The sequence below is a fragment of the Pan paniscus genome, chromosome 1 (genome assembly GCF_029289425.2).
Source record: "Pan paniscus chromosome 1, NHGRI_mPanPan1-v2.0_pri, whole genome shotgun sequence".
NCBI classification, from domain to species: Eukaryota; Metazoa; Chordata; class Mammalia; order Primates; family Hominidae; genus Pan; species Pan paniscus.
Window position 1 is genome coordinate 52,860,130 of NC_073249.2, and position 24,896 is coordinate 52,885,025.

At 33.4% G+C, this 24,896-nt stretch overlaps 1 protein-coding gene across 5 annotated transcripts in view; it reads right to left on the reverse strand.

Annotated features, from left to right (window-relative positions):
• LOC134729382 (complement factor H-related protein 3) overlaps positions 1-24,896 on the reverse strand; it is a 187,088-nt gene that overhangs the window by 18,361 nt on the left and 143,831 nt on the right. For 3 of the 5 annotated variants that reach the window (XM_063598161.1, XM_063598103.1, XM_063598119.1), the window contains exon 1: positions 593-650. The exons of the other annotated variants lie outside the window; for them this stretch is intronic. In XM_063598161.1, coding sequence (XP_063454231.1) covers positions 593-650 — 58 coding nt within the window. Of the gene's footprint in view, positions 1-592; positions 651-24,896 lie in introns of those variants that run through there. 5 annotated transcript variants of the gene reach the window in all.

The window sequence follows — 24,896 nt, forward strand, 5'->3', positions numbered from 1 at the left end:
TACTGTCATTCCAATGTAAGTTTATATTCTATTTTTTCATTATATATGTATGTTGCTAATTTTGTTGAAATAGTAAGTTGATATTAATGTTAATTAGTTTTAGCAGCTTTCTTAAGCTATAATAGAAATATAAGAAACTGCATAATTTAAAATGTATTATTTGATTTTTTGATATATAAATCTATAAAAATCACCATAGGTAAGATTATGAAAACATCAGTCACTCCCAATGTTCCCCTTGTATTACGTATAGGAAAATTCTGAACATTTTAAGCTTAGAATCTGTCTAATGACATGTTTCCCACTTAAAGTTTCATGAGTATATTCACATATCTCCATAATCAATATTAAATGCCTTTTACACTGTAGAACTTAGAAAACAAATAAAACATTATTCATTTTTTCTTTAAGTTAAAGAGATAATTTTTTATAAAATTAATTTATGTTATACTCTCACAAAATATGTCACTTCTACTAGCATAGTGAATAAATCCTCTTTGGTTCATAAAATAATTATAGACATACAAAGCTAGATATTACATGAAGTTACATTTAAGAGGGAAGCTGAGTGTTTAGGTCTCTTTTAACTTACCTTGTCCATTAGCACAGGAAACCCACAAGGTCAGAATGACATTGATTAGTAACAACATGTTAGATATTCTCAGTAGTATGCTAATACAAAAGTTTCAGTTGCACTGTTTGGGGTTTGAAATCTTTCATTATTAGTTACCACGTGTGGTTCTGAATTTAAGTGCACTACCATGAAGCTAGGGGCTTTAAGGTCACTTAGTAAATATCAAAGTTCAGAGAGTTTTACAAAATGCTTCAATAATTCCAGTTCGTGGTTTCACAATCATCTGTGGATTTGATTGCCTGATATGTACTGGTACAATTTTATTTAGGCACAGTAATGGACTGAATCCAAAAGTAATATAAAACATTAATTTACTTTATTTCTCATTTTTTGAGTAAAGAGAGTTTCCATAAAGGGAACGAAAGGCTTCTGCAACTATTGGAAGAACTGAGGGAACAAAGGTCAAAAATGCTATTTCCAGAAAATTCTGATGTTCAAGAGTCTTAGTGATGCCCTCACTAATTATCTATGGTGCTGCAGTGGATGTTTCTCAGCAAAACGTCCAGAATCAAAGAAAGCTACTGTTGGTGATCTCAGCTGCTACCAGCAGCTGCTACCAGATAATGCCTTGTCTTTCTCTTCTTCCAGGTCTTCTTTAAGTACATCTCATGGGGGAATCTAAGGGAGAAGCAAGCTATGGAGAAAGGAACTTCAGAAACTGTAGTTTCAGGCTGATCTTCTGCAATGCAGAAGAAAATGAAGATAGGAACTGGGTTGATTTCAAGTTGAAAATAAACATCTGGCACACTCATCTCGTGAAAATCCTGCTGTTTGGCATGGCACGGTTTTTTTTTTTCCCCCACAAATAGTCAAAATACTCTTATCCCACATACTCTTCTTAAAATGAGAACACTAATTTTAAAATTAAACACTGGAAAATAGGTGAGTTTCTTCCACATACAGATGAATCATTAATGAGTAACTCTCAGGGTCCATGTCTCTAAAATTTTCTGTTGTCCTTTGCTTTCCAGTACCCAACTTAATTACATAAGGTTGTATGAAAACAAACCGGTGTGTCTGGATCCCATTCCACTCTCTGTAATTTTATGTGTTTAGAGTAGCATACTGATTTTCAGAACTCACAATAGATCATACTGAGTACAAAAGTTTCAGCATATTCTTGATATTTAAATGTTTTTAAAGTTGTGTTTTGGGGTATTTTTTATTTTTAGTACAATACATTCATATATATATATATATATATAATTTTCTGTTTTGTTGGAAAAATATAACTCAAGTCCACACATGTTCTCTCATTGACTTCTTCTGTTTATTCTTTATTTTACATTACTATACTTGCCGTGGTTTAAGATACTGTTCATTAAAATAAGAGAATCATGGAGAGAATAACATCAGCAAAACTGCAGTGTAGGAGTTCTCCAGCCTCTCTCCCTCCTACAGAAACTTAAAAGCAACCACCGAGAGCCAAGATTACCACCCTGAATATCCTAGAACTTAGAAGTGAAGCTATAATATAGCAAACAATTAAAAATAATAGCTACAAAATTGGTTAGAGAATATGCAATTTAAAAAGTTGTGAGTTGTAACATCGAAAATTCAAAATGTGTGATAAGGTAGAGTAAAAATGTAGAGTTGTTTTTTTCTTTTAAAAAGTGAATCACAAGTTGTTATCATGGTAAAATAAGCTGTTATAAATATAAGAATTTTGTGGGCCTCAGAATAACCACAGCACAAATCCATAATAATTACACTACAAGTAAAAAGAGAAGAGTCAAACAACACTGATAGAAAAAAATCATTTAACCACAAAAGAGTGAAGAAGAAAGGAAGAAAAAAAATCTGCCAAATGACTAGAATATAATTACCAAATGTCAATAGTTAATCTTTATCTATCAATAATTACCTTGAATGTCAATGGATTGAATTATTCAATTAAAAGACATAGAGTCGGTTAGTGGATTAAAAAGAAAACACTCAACTCTATGCTTGCTACAAGAGACACATGATACCTCTAAGGACTCATAGTCTGAAAGTAAAAGGAGAGAAAGAGATATTCCATGCTGTTGGAAAAGAAGAGCAGGAGCAGAAATATGTAAATCAGATAAAATGGACTTTAACTAAAAACAGAAAAAGAAACAATGAAAGTCATTATATAATGATAAAGGCATCAAATCAGCATATACCCATGGGAATTGTAAACATATATATATATATATATATATATATATATATATGTATATATACTCAACATTAGATCACCTATATATATATATATAGAGAGAGAGAGAGAGAGAGAGAGTAAATATTAATAGGTCTAAAGAGAGAGAGAGATTGCAATACAATGATAGTAGGAGTTTTCAACTCCCCACTTTCAGCAATGGAAAAATAATTCCCACAGAAAATCAACAAAAAGACATTGGACTTAAAGAACATTCTAGACCAAATAGATCTAACAGACATTTTCGGAATACTTAATTCGACTGCTGCAGAACACATTCTCCTTAACTGCACATAGAATATCCTCCAGAATAGATCATAAGTTAGGTCATAAAGCAAGTTGTAACAGGTTGAAAAAAATAGTAATTATATCAAGAATCTTTTCTGATCATAATGGTATACAACAATTAATATCAGAATAAAACTTGGAAACTTTACAAACACTTGGAAATTAAACAACATGTACATTTAAAACCAATGGCTCAATGAAGGAACTAAAAAAAAATTTGGAAAGTTTTTGAGACAAATGACAATGGAAACACAGCATACCATAATAGATGAGATACAGCAAAACCAGTTCTAAGAGGAAATTTTATAGCAATAAATGCCTTATCAAAAAGAATAAATCTCTCAAATAAACAATCAAACATTGCACCTTAAGGAACTAGAAATTTAAGAACAACATTACTAAAAACAAGTCAAAAAAGAAATAATAAAGATCAGAGCAGAAACAAACAACACAGAGACTAAATGTAAGTATGACAAAATCAGTAAAGCAAAGATTTAAAAAACAATTGACAAACATTTTCTTAGACTAAGAAAAATAAGGGAGATGCTCCAAATAAATAAAATCAGAGAGGAAAAGGGAGACATTACATCTGGTTCTACAGAAACACAAAGGATCATAAAAACTATAAGGAACAATTGTTTGCCAATAAATTGGTATACCTGGAAGAAATGGATAAATTTTTGGACACATACAACATACCAAGATTGAATTAGGAATAAATAGAAATCTAAACAGACAAATAATGAGTAAGTTGATTAAATCAGTAATAAAATTCACCCATCAAAAAAGCCCAAAACCTGTTATCGTCACTGCTGAATTCTACCAAATATTAAAAAAATAAAATTCAGAGTAATTTTTCTCAAACTATGCCAAAAGCAAAGATAATGGAATTTTTCCAACTTATTGTAGCATGCCAGCATTGCCCTGATACCAAAACCAAACAAGGAAACAACACAAAAAGAAAACTACAGGCTGATGTCCCTGTTGAACAGAGGTGTTAAAATTCTTAATAAAATACACAAAAAAGTGAATTTCTCCCAATGCTATCCCTCCCCCCCCCGCCTCCCCACCACAGTCCCCAGAGTGTGATATTCCCCTTCCTGTGTCCATGTGATCTCATTGTTCAATTCCCACCTATGAGTGAGAATATGCGGTGTTTGGTTTTTTGTTCTGGCGATAGTTTACTGAGAATGATGGTTTCCAGTTTCATCCATGTCCCTACGGGTGCAGCGCACCAGCATGGCACATGTATACATATGTAACTAACCTGCACAATGTGCACATGTACCCTAAAACTTAAAGTATACTAAAAAAAAATAATAAAAAATAAAAAATTAAAAATTAAAAATTAAAAAAATAAAAATAAAAATAAATTTAAAAAAAAAGTGAATTTCTGTTCCTTTGTTTGTTTTTGAGAAGAGGTCTCTCTCTGTCAGCCCGGTTGGAACGCAGGGGCGCCATCCTGGCTGCCTGTATCCTCGACCTCTTGGGCTCAAGCAATCCTTTCACCTCATCCTCTAGAGTAGCTGGGACTATAGGCCTGTGTCAACACACCCAGCTAACTCAAAAGCTAACTGCAGTTTTTAAAAATAGAGTATAATTAAAACAAGGTTTGTATGTACAAATTTGAATCATACAACTTAAAACGTGGAGGGCTCAGAAGAGATCAACTCTTCTACCCCCACCCCCGACGTATGGCAATATCCGTATAGGTCACACTTTTAGAAAATCACTTGACCTCTGATTCGATGTTGGATAATACTGTTACCTGCTTCACTGACTGTGACAGTCCTCATCAAAAGCTAACTTACTCCCCCTCATAAATGTTTTGAAATATCTCAAGACAGTCATTATAATGCTATAACTCTATCTTTTTGCATGCTTCTTATGCTATAATTTCTTTAACTCTTCAACTATCTATATATTCTCTTCTATGCCATGATAGTTGGAAACCAATCATTTTAAAACGTGGTAGGCTAAGTACGGTATATTATTACAGACATGATATTTGGTGGGCAAACCACACAGTTGAGAGTACTTTGTTGACACTGAAAAACATCATTTCCTCATGAAGCCTAAAAGAGATAGATGTTCTCCTCAGTACCACCATTGTCTATTAATATTAGGGTTATTAATGAAAATCTTCATTTTCCTCCACCTAATTTACTTTTAAAGCTAAATACAAATGTTGTTTCCACTAAGTAAATCTGCCAACAAAAAAATAAAAATTCTTTTTTGACTTGAATGCCTCATGAATGATTTATCTGTTCTTAACAGATAAATAAAAAAGACTTTTTTTTTTTTTTTTGAGACAGAATCTTGCTCAGTTGCCCAGGCTGGAGTGCAGTGACTCGATCTCCGCTCACTGCAAGCTCTGCCTCCTGGATTCACGCAATAATCCCGCCTCAGCCTCCCGAGTAGCTGGGACTACAGACGCCTGCCACCATGCCCAGCTAATTTTTTTTGTATATTTTTTAGTAGAGACGGGGTTTCGCCCTGTTAGCCAGGATGGTCTTGATCTCCTGACCTCGTGATCCGCCCTCCTCGGCCTCCCAAAGTGCTGGGATTACAGGCGTGAGCCACTGCGCCCGGCCAAAAAGACATTTTTGAAGGAAGTTAAAATTTTAATTAAAAACATGTTGCTGATTTCTTTTGCTTTGAAGATTAGTTATCTTGAGATAAATGGTATAGAGTAATATTCTTTGAATGTATATATGAATTTCAATATAGACATAGGTTTGCTGTAATAGCTATTTTCGCTGAGTCAGCTATAAAAATATTCCATGCTCTATTTGTTCGTAATATAGTAATTATTGACAGAACATTTTTTGGGGGAAATTCATGTCAATCATTCTCATTACCTCTCTCAATAATAACTGAACTTCTGCAATTGTGGTGTTCCCTTTCACTCAATTTTTTTCTGTCAAAACGAACAAACAAACAGGCGCAAAAAAACCCTGGCAATAACCTTTGATAAACATCGTCTCTCAACCATTTTCTTCTGAGATTACAGCAATCATAACTAGTTTCCTGATCCTGACCTCTCATCTTTGTAATCTATTTCCCTGTGTATAAATTAATGACCTTTCATCTGGTCATTTTATTTCTCCACTTAAAATCTTTAATGGATCTCAAGTCAGCTAACAGGACAAGAACCTCATTTCACTTTCTCTACTTCTACTAACATAGTATGGTCTCTTCAGCAATTCTGGAGGTTTTATCAGCATTAATTTAAACTGAGCTTATCTACAACTATACCAAGTTAAGCTCAAGCTGCCAGTTCAGGGTGCACACATTAGCAATGATTGTTTTTTGGAAAAGAGAGACAAGAAATATGACTGTAACATAAAAAATCTGAGATGTAGCAAATTATCTCCAGATATAAAACATTTTGTTTAGTTTTGTGTCATTTTGTTTGTATGCGATGGCATGCATTCTTACCATAGTTAGAATTCATGTGTCAGATGAGATATATTATTGACATACAAAATAAGTGCATAGACGAATGTACAAATATGTATATATTCTTACATTCTATAGGTATATATACCTATAGAATGTTGAACAACACCACAATTTAAATAGCATATCATTTATGTTTACTCTATAATTATGGAACAAGTGATAGAAAATAGTATTTACATTCTATTTGTTATGAAAACTTAAGAATATAATTAAATAAAAAGTTTGAATCATCATAAATCAGAGAGAACTAGAAAGAGGCTAGCGGCACAACAGCTTTAGTGTGCAGATGAGAAGACTAAGTTCAGAGAAGTGACATCTTTACTTTGAGGGAAGCGTTTGCTAGTTACAGAACTGGCTCCAGAGGCTTGTTGGGCGACGCATGACACTTTCTCTGACCCAGTCCCTGAAGCATGGATGCACAGTTTTCTGCTGAGTGTCTCCTCCGTATTGGAAAATCGAAACTTCCCGGCCCTGTGTAACCTCCTGAGATACTCTTACATTTTCTTACGATTGCAGGATATTTAGTCCGAGGTAGAAAGGGACATAAACTAAAGGAAATCATTTAAATCTTTCTTTTTTTCTTTATTTTTATTTTTATTTTTAATAGTCTTGCTCTGTCTCCAAAGCTAGAGTGCAGTGGCACTATATTGGCTCACGTCAACCTCTATCTCCCGGGTTCAAGTGATTCTCCTGCCTCAGTCTCCTGTGAAGCTGGAATTACAGGTGTGTGCCGCCACATCCGGCTAATTTTTTTAACTTTTAGTAAAGACAGCATTTCATCATGTTGGCCAACTCCTGGCCTCAAGTGATCTGTGCGCCTTGGCCCTCGAAAGTGCTGGGATTAATGTGTGAGCCATCCTGCTCGGCCAAAAATTATTTTTCTTAGTCAACGATAATTTCAAACCTGAAGTGAGTTTTTCATGGTTTAGGTTTGTTTCTAAAAATCGTTCTTCCCACTAAAAGGCACTGGAATTTCATAGAGAAATTATTGAAACTTAGTCTGTAGTAGGAAAAGTCAAGGAAAGAATGGGCTCTTATGTTATGCCAAAGCTTAATGGGGGCACATGAAATATACACAGAAGCCATCTTCTTAGTGAGATGTGAAACAAATTTGAGCATCCCAAAGAAGTACAATGGCAATTAATTGTAATGCATTTGGTACTGTAATGATCAGTTTAAAAGGGATTTAAAAGCAACCCTGCTCTACAATATTAATTGTCACTCTTGACACTTTGTTATGGCAACTCTAGTAGATGAATATAAAATTTATACAATTCTGAAAGGATATTCATAATTAAAAATAATGTTCTTGACAACCTATTTTTAAATAAGTGTAAATAACTTATGACTTGATGGAAGAAATAATGGCCAGTACAAATTCAATGAACATTATAATAGGTTACAATTACAAATTTTCTGTCAAGTTTGTCTTTCAAATAGCGTGGTTTCCAAAAGAATTGGTGTGCCGATTTTATTGTTCAGAACTGAAATATCAACTACCATTAAAAAAAAATTTTATTAGCATAAGCAATTCACAAAGTATGCCCTTCATTAATGATATGAAAAATATTTCTTAGATTTGATTTACTAGATTCTGAATATAGATGAATAGAGATAAATATACACATAAAGTATTCAACAAGACAAAAATCAGCAGGAAAATACACCCAAGAGGTAATTACCAAATTCTGATGAATAGCCTCTAAAATCTGTGTGGTGGCTACATATATATATATATATATATATATATATATATATATATATATATATATATATATTCTTGAGTAAAAAGTAAAAAATTATTTTTAGTTATTAATGTTCTTTTAATAAATTGTATAAATATCATGGTATTCATCTGCTAGAGCTACCATAACAAAGTACCACTGATTTCATAGAAATGTATTTTCTCACTGTTCTGGAGGCTAATAGTTTGAGATAGAGCTGTCAACAGGATTGGATTCTTCTGAGACCTCTTCCTTTGCCTTGTAAATGGTTGTATTCTTTCTATGCCTTGCGTGATCTTTCTCTATATGGTGTGTTCTTATTTTCTTTTCTTATATAGACACCTGTTATATTGGAGTAGGACCCACCTGAATCATTGACCTTTAACTTAATTACATCTTTAAGCACTCCTTCTCCAAATGCAGTCACATTCTCAGGTACTGGGAATTTGGACTTTAACAAATGAATTTTGGCGGGATGCAGTTGAGCCAATGCTACTGAATACACAAAGATGTTTCTCTCTAACCAAGACGTTGAAAGTAACCCAATGAGTTACTTTCTCCTTTGAGAAATATAGGTGCGACCCAAATTTACAACACATTTTGCTCAAGTTTGCTCTTACAAAGAGTTCATTGGAGGAGACAAGTTTTCAACTGGAATATCAGATAAGGAAGAATTTGTCATCATTCTTTTTTATAGTGCTTTTAAGAAAGTAAGTAAGAAAGTATAGTGCATATGCTTCTCTAATTCCAGTCATTTCAAAATGATACTACTTTTATTCTTTTCATTCTACTTTAATCTATTTAATCTTTATTTGAAAAAAATGTACCTGTATCAGTTCAGTTAACAAAGGAAATAACAGGAGAATTTCCTTTTTTTTCCATTTTGGCACAGATCAAGTTTGATTTTGCACAACAAATAAAACTATCAAATCATGTGATAGATAATACTGTAAAACCTAAAGCTCTTTACCTAGAATCAAATAAAGTGGCATAGCTTTGAGAAGAGAGGCTGAGGGAAAAGATACTCTCATAAATTGATAATTGGATTTCCAGTATTACCCTCCACTACATTTGTTGAAATATTATGAAGTTTTAGATAATTACAAAATTTGTATTCTTCATTAATGGCCACACACCCTTGATTGTCCATGACTTTTGACCCATGTGGTTCCACTGCTAATGTTACGAGATAGTTCTTTAATATGCAAGGCCTGCATTCAAAAAGATAGTTAGTATAGAAAATATATGACTGTTGAGGAGAAAACAAATCAGTGAACAATAACATAAAGCTATAAAAAATAATTATGTATTTATTTATTGAACATTTGCTAGTGAGCTCAGAAATGCAAAATTTACTGTCATTTAAAAGTAAGTTAAGTATATAGTCTACTTTTTGATTATATTCATGTTGTGATTTACATGTTGCTAATCTTGTTGAAATATTAAGTTCATATTAATGTTAATTCATTTTAGCAGCTTTCTTAAGGTATTATAGAAATAAAAGAAACTGCAGAATTTAAAATGTATTATTTGATGTTTTGATATATGAATCTATAAAAAATCACCATCTGTAAGATTATGAAAATATCAGTCACTCGCCTTGCATTACAAATAAGAAACTTCTGAACATTTTAAGGTTAGAATCTGTCTAGTGACATGTTTCCTACTTAAAGTTTCATGAGTATATTCACATATCTCCATAATCAATATTAAATGTCTTTTACACTGTAGAACTTATAAAACAAAGAAAATATTATTCATTGTTTAAGTTAAAATGAGATAATTTTTCATAAAATTAATTTCTGTTATAGTCTTACAAAATATGCTATTTCTACTAGCATAGTGAATAAATCCTCTTTGGTTCATAAAAAATTGTAGACATGGAGACATAGGAAGCTACATATTACATGAAGTTACATTTAAGATGGGAGTTGAGTGTTTAGATCTCTTTCAATTTACCTTGTCCATTAGCATAGGAAACCCACAAGGTGAAAATGACATTAATTAGTAACAACATGTTAGATATTCTCAGTAGTATAGTAATGCAAAAGTTTCAGTTGTACTGTTTGGAGTTTGAAATCTTTCATTATTAGTTACCAAGTGTGATTCCGAATTTGAGGAAACTACCACGAAGCTAGGCCTTTAAGGTCACTTAGTAAATATCAAAGTTCAGAGAGTTTTGCAAAATGCTTCAATAATTCCAGTTAGTGGTTTCACAACCATCTGTGGAATTGATTCCCTGAAATGTACTTGTAAAATATTATTTAGGGACAGTAATGGACTGAATCCAAAAGTAATATAAAACATTAATTTATTTTATTTCTCATTTTTTGAGTAAAGAGAGTATCAATAAAGGGAACGAAAGGCTTCTGCAACTACTGGAAGAACTGAGGGAACAAAGGTCATAAATGCTATTTCCAGAAAATTCCGAAGTTCAGGAATCTTAGTGATGCCCCACTAATTATCCATTGTACTGCAGTGGATGTTTCTTAGGAAAACTTCCAGAAGCAAGGAAAGCTACTGTTGGTGATCTCAGCTGCTACCAGCAGCTGCTACCAGATAATGCCTTGTCTTTCACTTGGTCCAAGTTTTCTTTAGGTACATCTCATGGGGGAATCTAAGGGAGAAGCAAGCTAAAATACAAATACAGCTACAAATACAAATACAAGCTAAAAATAAAATAGCTTGTAAAATCAAATACAAGCTTAAATAAGAATTACTAATACAGATCGTATTAGGAATAAATAGAAAATCAAAACAAACAAATAATGAGTAAGTTGATTAAATCAGTAATAAAATTCACCTATCAAAAAAGCCCAACACCTGTTATCTTCACTGCTGAATTCAACCAAACAGTATAAAAAACTGGTAGTATTTTTTTTTCAAACTATGCATAAAATAAAGATGAGTAGACATACACAAACCAATAGATGTAACATATCACAATAACAGAATGAACAAAACTATATGATCATTTTCATAGAAGTACTAAAAACATTTGAGAAACTTTGACATTTCTTCATGATAAAGAGTCTCCACAAATTAGGCAGAGCAGAGCCAGATGGTGGAATAGGAGACACCAACCATTCCCCTTCAAAGATACCAAGTTAACAACTATGTACACAGAAAAAAAAAAACCTCATAAAATGAAAACATTAACAGATTAGCACTCATAGTACATGGTTTTAACTTCATATCCCTGAAAGAGGCACGTTAAGAGATAGGTAAGACAATCTTGAGTCACTGACACTACCCTTTCCCCTCTCCCCACACTTGCAGCTGTGCCATGGTGTACAGAGCCTTGCTCTAGGCACTGAGGGAGGGAGAACATAGCAATTGTGAGGCATTGAACAAAATGCTGTGCTGTTAGAGCAGAAAGGAAAACCAAACCAAACTGAGCTAACCCCTTCCCATGGAGGGAGTATTTAAACCAATGCTAGCCATGACAGTATTGCTGACCGCAGGGGTCTGAAATCAAGTTCCCACAAATCTTGCCACCTAGGGCTACCTACCATGCATTGTGTCTCTAAATAAACTAGAAAGACAGTCTAGGACATAAGGACTGCACACGTATGTGAGTCCTAGTGCTGAACTAGGCTCAGAGACTATGGATTGGGGGAAGACACAGAATATTCAGAGACACCAACTGCACCAGCTGAGGCAGCCAAGAGCGTGCTGGCATCACCCAACCCCTAACCCCAGGCTTCACATTTCACAGCTCCAAAAGAAACCCCTTCCTTCTGCTTGAGGAGAGGAGAGGGAAGAACGGGGAAGACTTTGTCTTACATCTTGGATATCAGCTCAGACAAAGCAGGATAGGGCAACTGTCAAAGGAATGAGGCCCCTGCTTTAAGCCCTAGCTCCCAGATGACATTTCTTGACATACCCTGAACCAAAAGGGAACCCAATGCCCTGAAGGAAATGATGCCGTCCTGGCAGCATTCACCCAGCCTAACTGAAGAGCCCTTGGCCCTCAATAACCTGCAGTGATACCCAGATACTATGTTGAGGGCCTTAGGTGAGCCTCTGAGACTTGCTGGCTTCAGGTACCAGCATGGCCACAGGGGGTAGAGAACCACCTGGGCTCCCAGGGTCCCCAGTTCCTGGACTTGACTGGTGGGTGGCATTTTTGGACATACCGTGGACCAGATGGGAGCCCAGTTCCCAGAAGGGTGAATCCTAGGCTAGCCAGCATTCACCACAAACTGACTTAGGAGCACCTAAACCTTAAGGGAACATCAGCAGTTGTCTGGCAGTACTCCTCATGGCCTGGAGTGGTGTTAGACCGTAGGGTGAGGCTCCTCTGACTTTGGAAAGGGGAGGGAACAGTGAGGAGGATTTTTTTTTATTATTATACTTTAAGGTTTAGGGTACATGTGCACAACGTGCAGGTTAGTTACATATGTATACATGTGCCATGTTGGTGTGCTGAACCCAGTAACTCGTCATTTAACATTAGGTATATCTCCAAATGCTATCCCTCCCCCCTCTCCCCTCCCCCCACCCCACAACATTTTAACTTGCAATATGACTGCCAGCCAAGATACAGTACCATATAACATCAAGCAGACATCTAAGGTTTTTGAAACTGGTCCCCTGGAAACTACCCTGGTCCAGGGGCCCTCATCACCCTGAATTCTCTCAGATCATGTGCAAGAGCATCAATACAGTACCCCTAGAAGTCTGCAAGAACCACTGCATTGCTGGGATTTTGACACCCTGTAAAGAAATTACAGCTTAGGTCACAACACCCAAGTCCTTTCAAACATGTAGAACATCTTGCCAAGAAGGATGGTTACAATTAAGCCCAGACAGTGAAGAAAACAATAAATACCTAACTCTTCAGTGCCCAGACACAGAAGAATATCTGCTAGCATTAACGCCATCCAGGAAAACCTGACCTCACCAAATGAACTAAACAAAGCACCAGGGAACAATCCTAGAGAAACTGAGTTATGTCACCTTTCAAACAACGAATTCAAAATAGTTTTGTTGAAGAAACTCAAAGAAAATCAAGATAACACAGAGAAGGAATTCTGAACTCTATCAGATAAATTGAACAAAGAGATTGAAATAATTTTAAAAAATCAAGCGGAGATTCTGGAGCCGAAACATGCAATTGACATACTGAAGAAGATATTACACGTGCTATTCTTTAATAGCAGAATAGATCAAGCAGAAGAAAGAATTGTTGAGCTTGAAGACAAGCTATGTGAAAATACACAGTCAGAGGAGACAAAAAAATAAAGAATTAAAAACAATGAAGTATGCCTACAGGATCTAAAAAGTAACCTCCAAAAAGCAAATCTAAGAGTATTCACCTTAAGGAAGAAGTAGAGAATGAGATAGGAGTAGAAAGTTTATTCAAATGGATAATCACAAAGAACTTCCCAAACATAGAGAATGATATCTATATCAGGTACTAGAAGGTTATAGGATGCCAAGCAGATTTAACCCGAAGAAGACTACCTCAACTCATTTAATAATCAAATTCTCTAAGGTCAAGGATAAAGAGACTATTCTAAAATCAGTAAGAACAAAGAAATAAATAACATACAATGGAGCACCAATACATCTGGTAGCAGGCTTTTTAGAGGAAACCTTACAGGAGTGATATGACACATGCTGACAGAAAAATAACGTTTATCCTAGAGTAGAATATCTGGTGAGAATATCCCTTAAACATAAAGAAGAAATAAAGACATTCTCAGATAAGGAAAAGGTGAGGAATTTTATTATGCCAGACCTGTCCTACAAGAAATGCTAAAGGGAATATTTCCATCAAAAAACGAAATTCATGAACAATAAATAATCACCTGAAGACACGAATCTCACTGGTAATAGTAAGTACATAGAAAAATACAGAATATTAAAACACTGCAACTGGGTTGTGTAAGCTAATATCCTAAGTAGAAAGACTAAATAATGAACTAATGAAACATAATAACTACAGATTTTCAAGACATAGTCTGTACAATAAGATAAAAATAGAAACAACAAAAAGTTTGAAAGCAGAAGGGAAAATTAAGGTGGAGAGTATTTATGAGTTTTCTTTGGCTTGTTTGTTTATGCAAACAGTGTTAAGTTGTTTTCTGGTTATAAGATAGTATTTGCAATCCTTATGGTAAGTTGAAACAAAAAATTAAAGAATCTGGAAATTAAAGAATATGCCCCTGAATGCACAGTGGATCAATGAAGAAATTAAAATATTTTGTGAAACAAATGATAATGGAAACACAAAACCTATGGGATATAGCAGTTTTAGTACCAAGAGAAAAATTTATAGCTATAAGTGACTACATAAAAAAGAAAGGAAAAACTTCAAATAAACAATTTGGTGACTTATGTTAAAGAACTAGAAAAGGAAGGGCAATCCAAATCCAAAATTATTAGAAGAAAATAAATAATAAATATCACAGCAGATAAACTTGAAATTGAAATGAATAAAATACAAAGATCAATGAAACATAAGTTGTTATTTTAAAATATTAAACATGCTGATCAACCTTTATCCAGACTGAGAGAAAAAGAGTGAGAATTCAAATAAATAAAATCAGAAATGAAAAGGAAACATTACATCTGATCCTGGAGAAATTCAAAGAATCATTATTGGCCACTATGTGGAATGATATTCCAATAAATTGGAAAATCTAGAAGAAATGGACAAATTCCTAGACACATAAAACCTACTAAGATTGAAGCAGAAAGAAATCCAAAACCTGAACAGATCAATTATTAATACAAGTAATGAGATCAAAGCCAGAATAAAAAGTCTCATAGTAAAGCAAAGCTCAGGACATATTGGCTTCACTGTTGAATTCTCCCTAACATTTAAAGAAGAACTAGTACCAATTCTACTCTAACTATTTTGAAAAATAGAGGAGGAGGAGGAGCAAATACTTCCAATGTGAGGCTAATATTACCCTGAAAAGAAAATCAGACAAAGACACATGAAAAAAAGAATACTACAGGTCAATATCTCTGACAAATGTAATTGTAAAAATTCTCAACAAAAGAATAGCAAACAAATTTAACAGCATACTAGAAAGATCATTCAACATGACCAAATGGGATTTATCCTTGAGATGCAAAGATGGCTCGACATACACAACTCAATCAATGTAATACATCATACCAACACAATGAAGGATATAAACCACATGATTATTTCAATTGATTCCAAAAAGGCATTTGATAAAATTCAAAATCCTTCATGATAAAACACTAAAGAAAACTGAAGATAGAAAGAACACACCCAAACATAATCAAAGCTGCATTTGACAGACACACAGCTACTCTCATACTGAATGGAGAAAGTCTGAAATCATTTCCTCAAAGTACTGGAACATGACGAGGATACCCACTTCACCACTGTTATTCAACATAATACTGGAAGTCCTGGCTACAGCAGTTAGACAAGAGAGGGATATAAAGGTATCCAAACTGAAAAGAAAGAAGCCAAATTATCTTTGTTTGCAGATGGTATAACTTTTTTTCAATAAACGTAAGGTAATCACCAGAAAACTATTAGAACTGATAAACAAATCCAGTAAAGGTGCAAGATATAATATCAACATAAAAAACCAGTAGCATTTGTATATGTTGACAGCAAACAATCTGAAAAAAATCCTAAAGGTAATCCCATTTACAGTAACCACAGATAAAAATAAATAATTAGATATTAACCAAAGAAGTCAAAGATCTCTATAAGAAAAACAGTAAAACACTAAAAATAGAAGTTGAAGAGGACACCAAAAAAAAAAAAAGATATTTCATGATCATGGACTGGAAGGATCAATATTGTTATAATGTCCATACTACCCAAGGCAATCTACAGATTCAAGAAATCACTATGAAAATACCAGGGACATTCTTCACAGTAATAGAGAAAAACAATCCTAAAATTTTTATGGTACCACAAAAGCTAAAGGTACCCAAAATAGCTAAAGCTATCCTAAGCAATAAAAACAAAACTGAAGGAATAACATTACCTGACTTCAAATTATACTACAGAGTTGTAGCCACTAAAACAGCATAGTACTGGCATAAAAACAGACATACAGTCTAATGGAACAGAATAGAGAACACAGAAACAAATGTACACATCTACAGTGAATGCATTTTTGACAAAGGGACGCTGTGGAAAAGACAGTCTCTTCAATGAACACTTCTAGGAAAACTGGATTTTCATATGCAGAAGAATGAAACTAGACCTCTATGTTTCACCATATCCAAAAATCAAATCAAATGGATAAAGACTTAAGTCTAAGACCTCAAACTATGAAACTTCTACCAGAAAACATTGGGGAAAATCTCAAGGACTTTGTTCTGGGCAAAAATTTCTTCAGCAATAACTCACAAGCACAGGCAAGCAAAGCAGAAATGGACAAATGAGATCACATCAAGTTAAAAATGTTCTGCACAGCAAAGGACACAATGAACAAAGTGAAGAAATAACACTGAGTGGGACAAAATATTGCAAACTACCCATCTGACAAGGGATTAATAACCAGAATAATTAAAGAGCTCAAACAACTCTATCAGAAATCATCTAATAATCAGATCAAAAAAGGGCAAAAGATCTGAATATAGATTTCTTAAAAGGATACATTCAAATGGAAAACAGACATGTGAAAAGATGATCAACATAACTGATCATCAGAGAAATGTAAATCAAAACTACAGTGAGATATCATCTCACTCCAGTAAAAATGGCTTATATGGAAAAGAGAGAAAATAACAGACGCTAATGAGGATGTGGAGAATAGGGAAATCTTGTACACTGTTGGTGGGAATGTAAATTAATACAACCACTATGGAGAACAGTTTGGAGGTTTCTTAGAAAACTAAAAATTGAGCTACCTTATGATCCAGCCATCCTAATGCTGTGTATACACCAGCAGTGTACGGAAATCAGTGTATGGAAGCGATATCTGCACACCTATGTTTGTTGCCTCACTGTATACAATAGCTACGATTTGGAAGCCACCAAAGTGTCCATCAACAGATGAATGAATAAATAAAATGTGGCACACATACACAATGGAGTACTACTTTGCCATAATAAAGAATGAGATCCAATCATTTGCAACAACATGGATGGAACTGGAGATCATTATTTTAAGTGAAATTAGCCAGGCACAGAAATACAAACCTCACATGTTCTCACTTATCTGTGGCATCTAAAAATCAAAACAATTGAACTCTTGGACATAGAAAGTTGAAGGGTGGTTACTAGAGACTGTGAAGGGTGGTATAGGGCTAGAGGGGAGATGGGGATGGTCAATGTGTACGAAAAAAAAAATAGAAAAAATAAATAAGTCCATCTATTTGACAGCACAATCGGTTGGCTATAGTCAATGATAACTTACTTATACATTTTAAAATAACTTATACAGTATTATTGGATGGTTGGAACTCAAAGGATAGATACTTGAGGGCATGTATACCCCATTCTCCATGATGTGCTTATTTCACATTGTATGCCTGTATCAAAACATTCTAGTACTCCATCAATACATACACCTACTGTACACCTATGATGTGCACATGAAAATTTAAAAACATAGATATAGAAGAAAAGTACCCCAATACCATAAATAGCATATATGACAAACCCATAGGTAACTTTTATATTCCATGGCTGTCATCACAATGTTTTATTGGCATTGACCAAAGTAGAATAAAACACTACTAGATATGTAAAGAAGCAGAAAATTTGGCCCATATTTGGAAGAAAAAGATCTATCAATAATGCTAAAGACAAACCATATAATAAATATAGTAAAATAAGCAAAACCTCCTCCATAACTTTAAAATAACTGCAAAACATAAGACAAAAATCTTCAGGAAAATATATACGTAAATGTTGAAGAGAGGTGGAATTTCAGTTGAATAATGACATTTAGCCAAGTATAACAGGTTACTGAAAACATTTTCAGTTATAATGAAATTTTACTCTATCTGTAAGTAGTGTTTGTAAAAACTTTATAAAAGTATTATAATTTTTTAAACTATTGTTAGTATTTTAAAGATGGTTGTTTTTGAAATTCTATAAAAAAATAATCTTTTTGAAAATAATTTTATCTTTCCAAGTGTCCCAACCTTTTGCAACATCTGTGATTGGTCAGAAATATGGATAATAATAAACTTTAAAATACAGCACAAGGTGTTTTCAAAGTTCTTTGCATAAAATATAATCAGAAATTACTGACCAAGGACCTTAGTGAAGAACACCAGGAATCCACTAATATTGTTAAGTGTGCTATTAACAAAAAAAGTCAGCCCCTTCATTAATTACTTTTTAAAGTATAGCATAGCAAAAAACCTTGACTATCCAAAATGACACACAAAAGTAAGTAGGTTCCTCAGCGGATATTTAGGAGGTTATATGACTTTATGTATTACTTGATAGTATTTTAATTTTTTCAATATTCAGTGAATACAAAGTGAAATACCCAAACTGAACATGCTTCATACTTTTATCTTTTTTACATAAAATTTCTCCTATGGAATAATTTTAGATTTACATAAAAGTTGTAAAGAGTATTTAGATAAGGTCTTTGTATACATGTGCCATGCTGGTGCGCTGCATGTATACATATGTAACTAACCTGCACAATGTGCACATGTACCCTAAAACTTAAAGTATAATTAAAAAAAAAATAGATAAGGTCTTTGTTAATCTGAAAATCAATAAAACAAAGATTAGATTTATTACATGAATATCAAATGAACTTATTTTTTGTAAGATAAGCATACTTACAACAGACATTTAGCTGCTCTTTCTGTAGTAGTTAGAAAGGCTAGGCTTAAATATATTAAATAGAATATATGTACTCACAGCAATATTGAAATATATATTGTTATCACTTTTATTATTATTAAGTGTGATCACCATGCTGTGAAATAGATATTAAAATGTATTCCTCTAGTCTAACTGAAAATTTATACCCTTTGACCAACACCTCCTAGAAACACCGCCATCCCTTCAGCTTCTGGTAACAACCACTCTACTCTCACCTTCTGTAAATTTGAATTTTTTAGATTCCACATATCAATAAGATCATGCAGGATTTTTCTTTGTGTTGACTTTATTTTAGATAGCATAATATCCACTAGATTCATCCATGTTTTCCCTATTGACAAAATTGTCTTCTTTTTAGTTTGTATAGTATTCTACTGTGTATCTATACCACATATTCTCTTTTTGTAAACATTTTCATTTATTTTTTATTGGCAAATAAAATTGCATATATTTATTATGTAAAACATATTGTGTTGAAATATGTATACATTAGATAATGGCTAAATCAAGCTAATAAATATATGCTTTACTTCACATACTTCTCATTTTTGTGTGTGGTGAGACTGCTTAAAATCTACACTAAGTAGTTTTCAAGAATACAACATATTATTGTTAACTAAAGTCACCATATTTTACAACGGATTGCACGTATAAGTGCAATCATGTGGTTTTGTCTGTCTTATTCCACCTAACTTAATGTCCTCCCTGTTTATTCTATGTTCTTGAAAATGCAGGATTTCCTTTTTTCAAAGCTGAATAGTATTACATTGTGTATATAGACCACATTTTCTTTATCTATTCATCTGTAATGGATACTTAAGTTGATTCCATATTTTGGCTATTATAAATAATGCTGTAATGAACATGGGAATGCAGATAACTCTTTGACATACTGATTCCTTTTTCTTTGTACATATATTCAGTAGTAGGATTACTGGATTGATTATATGTTCTGTTTTTCATTTTTGACAAACTCTATAGTATTTTCCATAATGGCTATACTAATATACATTTCCATCAACAATGTGCAAGTGTGTCCTTTTCTCCACGTTTGATAACATTTGATTTTTTTTGTATTGTTGATAATAATACTTGTTGGCCATTGGTACGTCTTCTTTTGAGAAATGTCCATTCAGGTAAATTGCCTATTTTTAAATTGGTTAATTCCTTTTTATTAGCCATTGAGTTGAGTTCCTTATATATTTTGAATATTAACGCTTTTTCAGATATATGGCTTGCAAATATTTTTCCAACTCATGAGTTGTCTCTTCACTCTGGGCATTGTTTAATTTGCTGTGCAGAAGCTTTTTAGTTTGATGTAATACAATGTGTGTATTTTTCCTTTTGTTGCCTATGCTTGGGGAACCAATCCAAGAAATCATAGCCCAGACCAATGTCATGTATTCTTTTCTCTTTTATTTTCCTCTAGCAGTTTTATAGTTTCAAGCTTTACATGTCAGTCTTACATATATTCTGAGTAGTTTTATGTAGTGTGAAACAGCAGATCAATTACATTCTTCTATGGGTGAATATCCCATTTTCCCAACAAGATGTATTGAAGAGACTATTATTTTCCCTATGTGAGTTCTTGTCATCTTTATTGAAAATATATTGAATTCTATTCTGTTTTATTGGTGTCTTGTTTTATGCCAATGTCATGCTATCTTGCCTATAATAGCATTATATCATAATTCAAAATTTAGAAGTGTAATGCCTCCAGCTTTGTTCTTTTTAATGAAAATTACTTTGACCTTCGGGATCTCTTGTCATTTCATACATATTTTTGAACTGTTTTTCATTTTTCTGTGAAAAATGACATTAGAATTTTGATGGGGACTGCATTAAATCCTTACATCTTTTTGTGTAATATGAACATTTTACCCATATTAAATCTTGCAGTCCCTGAACATGGGCTATTTTTCTGTGTATGTGTGTCTTCTTCAATTTGTTTCATCAATATTGTATTGTTTAAAATATATAGATTTTTGAGATCCTTGGTTAAATTTACTCCCAATTTTATTTTTTGGTGTTATCAGAAAAGGAATAGATCTTTAAATTTCTTTTTCAGACAGTTTATTGTTAGTATATAAGAAAGAAAAAAGCAAAATCTAAGAATGAAGAAAACAAGTGAAAATTAATATACAACTCTATGGATTCGGTAATAGGGTGAACCAGAGACAAGAAGTATTTAAATCATTTTTGAAAAGAAGATTCACACTCAGAGTCAACTATCTAGGGGCAAAATAAATACAAAGAAATTTTAATTTTCACTTAGTAGTTTAACTACTAATAGCAATGTTTCATTACACTTTTGACATTTTCATGAATGAGTCAGTAAAGACAAATGAGAGAAGAATATATTTAATGAGCATAAACATATAGTTAGATAGAATAAATAAGATCTAGTATTTGATAGCACAACAGGGTGACTATAGTCAAAAGTAATTTATTGCACATTTTAAAATAAAAGGGATAATTGGATTGTTTGTAACACAAAGAAAGTATAAATGCTAGAGATGATGAATACCTCATTTACCCTGATGTGATTATTACACTTTGTATGCCTGTATCAAAATATTTTATGTACCTCATACATACATAGACGTACCATATACTCACAAAAACGAAAACATGTATATACTAAAGTTGTTTTCACAGATGTATTATTAAATTTGAATTGTAAAATCCAGTGAGAACAACAAACTTTTATATTTTATTTATATTTCAAAGATTTTACCACCAAAAATCCCTGAAAATGATTATATTTCCAAAGTATTGGACATTCCCATCTATTACCAATACTTCATGGTTCTTGAGTTCTAAATTTTATTCTGCTTTAAAAATAATCAGACTTTCTAGGAAAGGTGTATGATTTTGAATGTTGGGCAGAGGAAATATAAAGTGAACTTAGAACATGTTATGCTGAAAAAAAAGAGAGAAATACTCAGATAAAATTAGGGCACATGAGAAGCAATGAGGAGCCAGTTTCCAGAGATATCCAGATTGAATAAATCAAAATACACGACTCCAAGGTGATACAAACAACTACAACAAACAAAAAACCTTTCTGTTTTTACAAAAAGACAGATTTATATTTCAAAACCTAGAAGTAATATTTTGGTCCGTTAACTTCCATTTTTACCGATTAATAATCAATTTTTTCACCTCTATAAAAGTATCATTGGCAAATACAAATTTTTATATTCACGTTATACAACATATTATTTTGATATACATAACATTTTATAATGATTATCATAATGAAGCTAATCAAATATCCAATATCTCACCTTGTTACCTTTTGTATGAATGACCTCAGAACACTTAAGAACTATTGTCTTTGTAATTTCAAATATATAATATATTATTAATAACTATAGTCATCATGCTTTACACTAGGTCTCCAGAAATTATTTGTCTTATAACTTGTATCCTCTGACTGATATCTCTCTATTTCTCCCACTGTGCAACCCCTGGTAACTATACTTCTACTCTCCATATCTATGAGCTCAGGTGTTTTTTAGATTCCAAATATAAATGACATCATGCAGCATTTGTCTTTCTGTGTCTGGTTTACTTCACTTACTTAATATCTGCCATGTTTATCAATGTTGTTAAAAAAGGCAGATTTGCCTTCTTTTTAAAGGCAGAATTTAATGTGTTCCACTGTATATATGCACCACATTTTCTTTATTCAATCATCTTTGACAGAAACATAAGTTGTTTCCATATCATAGCTATTGTGAACAATCCTGCAAAAAACATGAGAGTGCAGATATTTCTTAGACATACTGATTTTGTTTTCTTTGTTTATACACCCAGAAGTGGAATTGCTGAGTCATACGATAGTTCTATGTTTAATATTTTGAGGAACCTCCATATGGTTTTCTACAATGGCTGTAACAATCTACATTCCCACCCATAATGTACAAGTGTTTCCTTTTTTCCACATCCTAACCAACACTTGTCATGGAGCTTCAGTGAAATTATTGAAAAATTTATGGGGACAACACCCCAAAAGAAATCAGCCATTTAGAAACAGATAACTCATTTTAGGCAGAGGCAAGACAATGTTAAGGATGAAGCCCACAGCGGCAGACTAGTCACACTAATTTGTGAGAAAAAAATAATTTTGCTCACATCTGGATTAAAGACGACTGATGACTAAGAGCAGAATCAATAGTCAACACCATAGTTAGTTCACCTTACAAATTCTGATGGGAAAATCAATGTTAAAGCAAAATTTCCATTCAATGAGAGCCATGACCGTTGCATTCAGATCAGGTGTAGTAGACAAGAGAAGAGTGTTTTGTTTTTGAGACTGAGTCTGGCTCCGTTGCCCAGGCTGGAGTGCTGTGGGGCAATCTCAGTTCACTGGAAGCTCCGCCTGCCGAGTTCAGGCCATTCTCCTGCCTCAGCCTCCCCAGTAGCAGGGACTACAGGCGCCCACCACCTCGCCCGCAGATTTTTTTTTGTTTTTAGTAGAGACGGGATTTCACCGTGTTAGCCAGGATAGTGTCGATCTCCTGACCTCGTGATCCTCACGCTTCGGCCTCCCAAAGTGCTGGGATTACAGGTGTCAGCCACGGCGCCCGGCCAGCAAGGGAATAGTTTTTAACGGAAAGTGTATTAAACAAGTGGGAATAAGAACCTGAAACATTTCTTCAAAGATTTGTAACAAAAGCTGAAACATGAGTTTATCAGTATGATCCTGAATACAAAACATAATCAAAGCAATGGCATACCAAAGGTGGAAGTGGTCCAATGAAAGCAAAAGCAGGCCAGTCAGGAGAAAACATCATGGCAACAGTTTGTGAGATGGCCAAGGCATTTTACTAGTTGAGTTCTGGAAGGCCAAAGAGTAACATTTGCTTCTTAAGAGAATGTTTTGAGAAAGTTTTCAAAGCTTTAGCAGAGAAATGCCCAGGAAAACTTCATCAGATGGTCCTCGTCCACCAGAACAATGCTCCTGCTCATTCCTCTCAACAGACAGAAACAATTTTGTGAGAATTTTTATGGGAAATCTTTGAGCATTCCTACATTACAGTCCTGATTTGCCTTCTCCTGACTTCTTTCTTTTGCCTAATTTTAAAAAATCTTACAAAGGGTACCCATTGTTTCGGTTAATTATATGAAAAAGACTGCTTAACATGGCTATATTCCCAGAACCATCGAGTCTTTAGGGATGGACTAAATGGCTTGTATCACTGTTTTCAAAAGTGTGTTGAACTTGATGGAGCTTATGTTAAGAAATAAAGTGTAGCTTTAAAATTTTCTTATTTTAATTCAATTTTCCATGAATATTTGGAAGTGCCTTTATATATGCATGATTTTATTTAGGAGCTTTTAATTCTGTCTATGTATCTTTTTTGTATCAGGACTAAACTGTTCTGATTATTATAGATTTGTAGTGTAATTTGAAACCAGAGAGCATGATAGTGATAGTGCGCTGTCTCTTCCTTTTTTGTCTTGTAAGACTGCTTTTGCTGTTTGGTGTCTCTTGTTCTATATTAATTTTAGAATTTTTTTTCCATTTCTGCGAAAGATGTGTTTAGAGTATTGACAATATTGCATGGAATCTGGAGTTTTAGGTATTGAAGACAATTTTATAATATTGATTCTTTTGATCCTTGAAGACAGGACATCTTTTCATTTATTTGTGTTTTCTTCAATTTCTTTCATCAATATTTTATAGTTTTCAGAGTACAGAACTCTCATCTCCTTGCTTTGATTTAGTCTCAAGTATTTTATTATGTTTGATGCTATTGTAAATTAGATGTTTGTTTTCAATTTCTTATT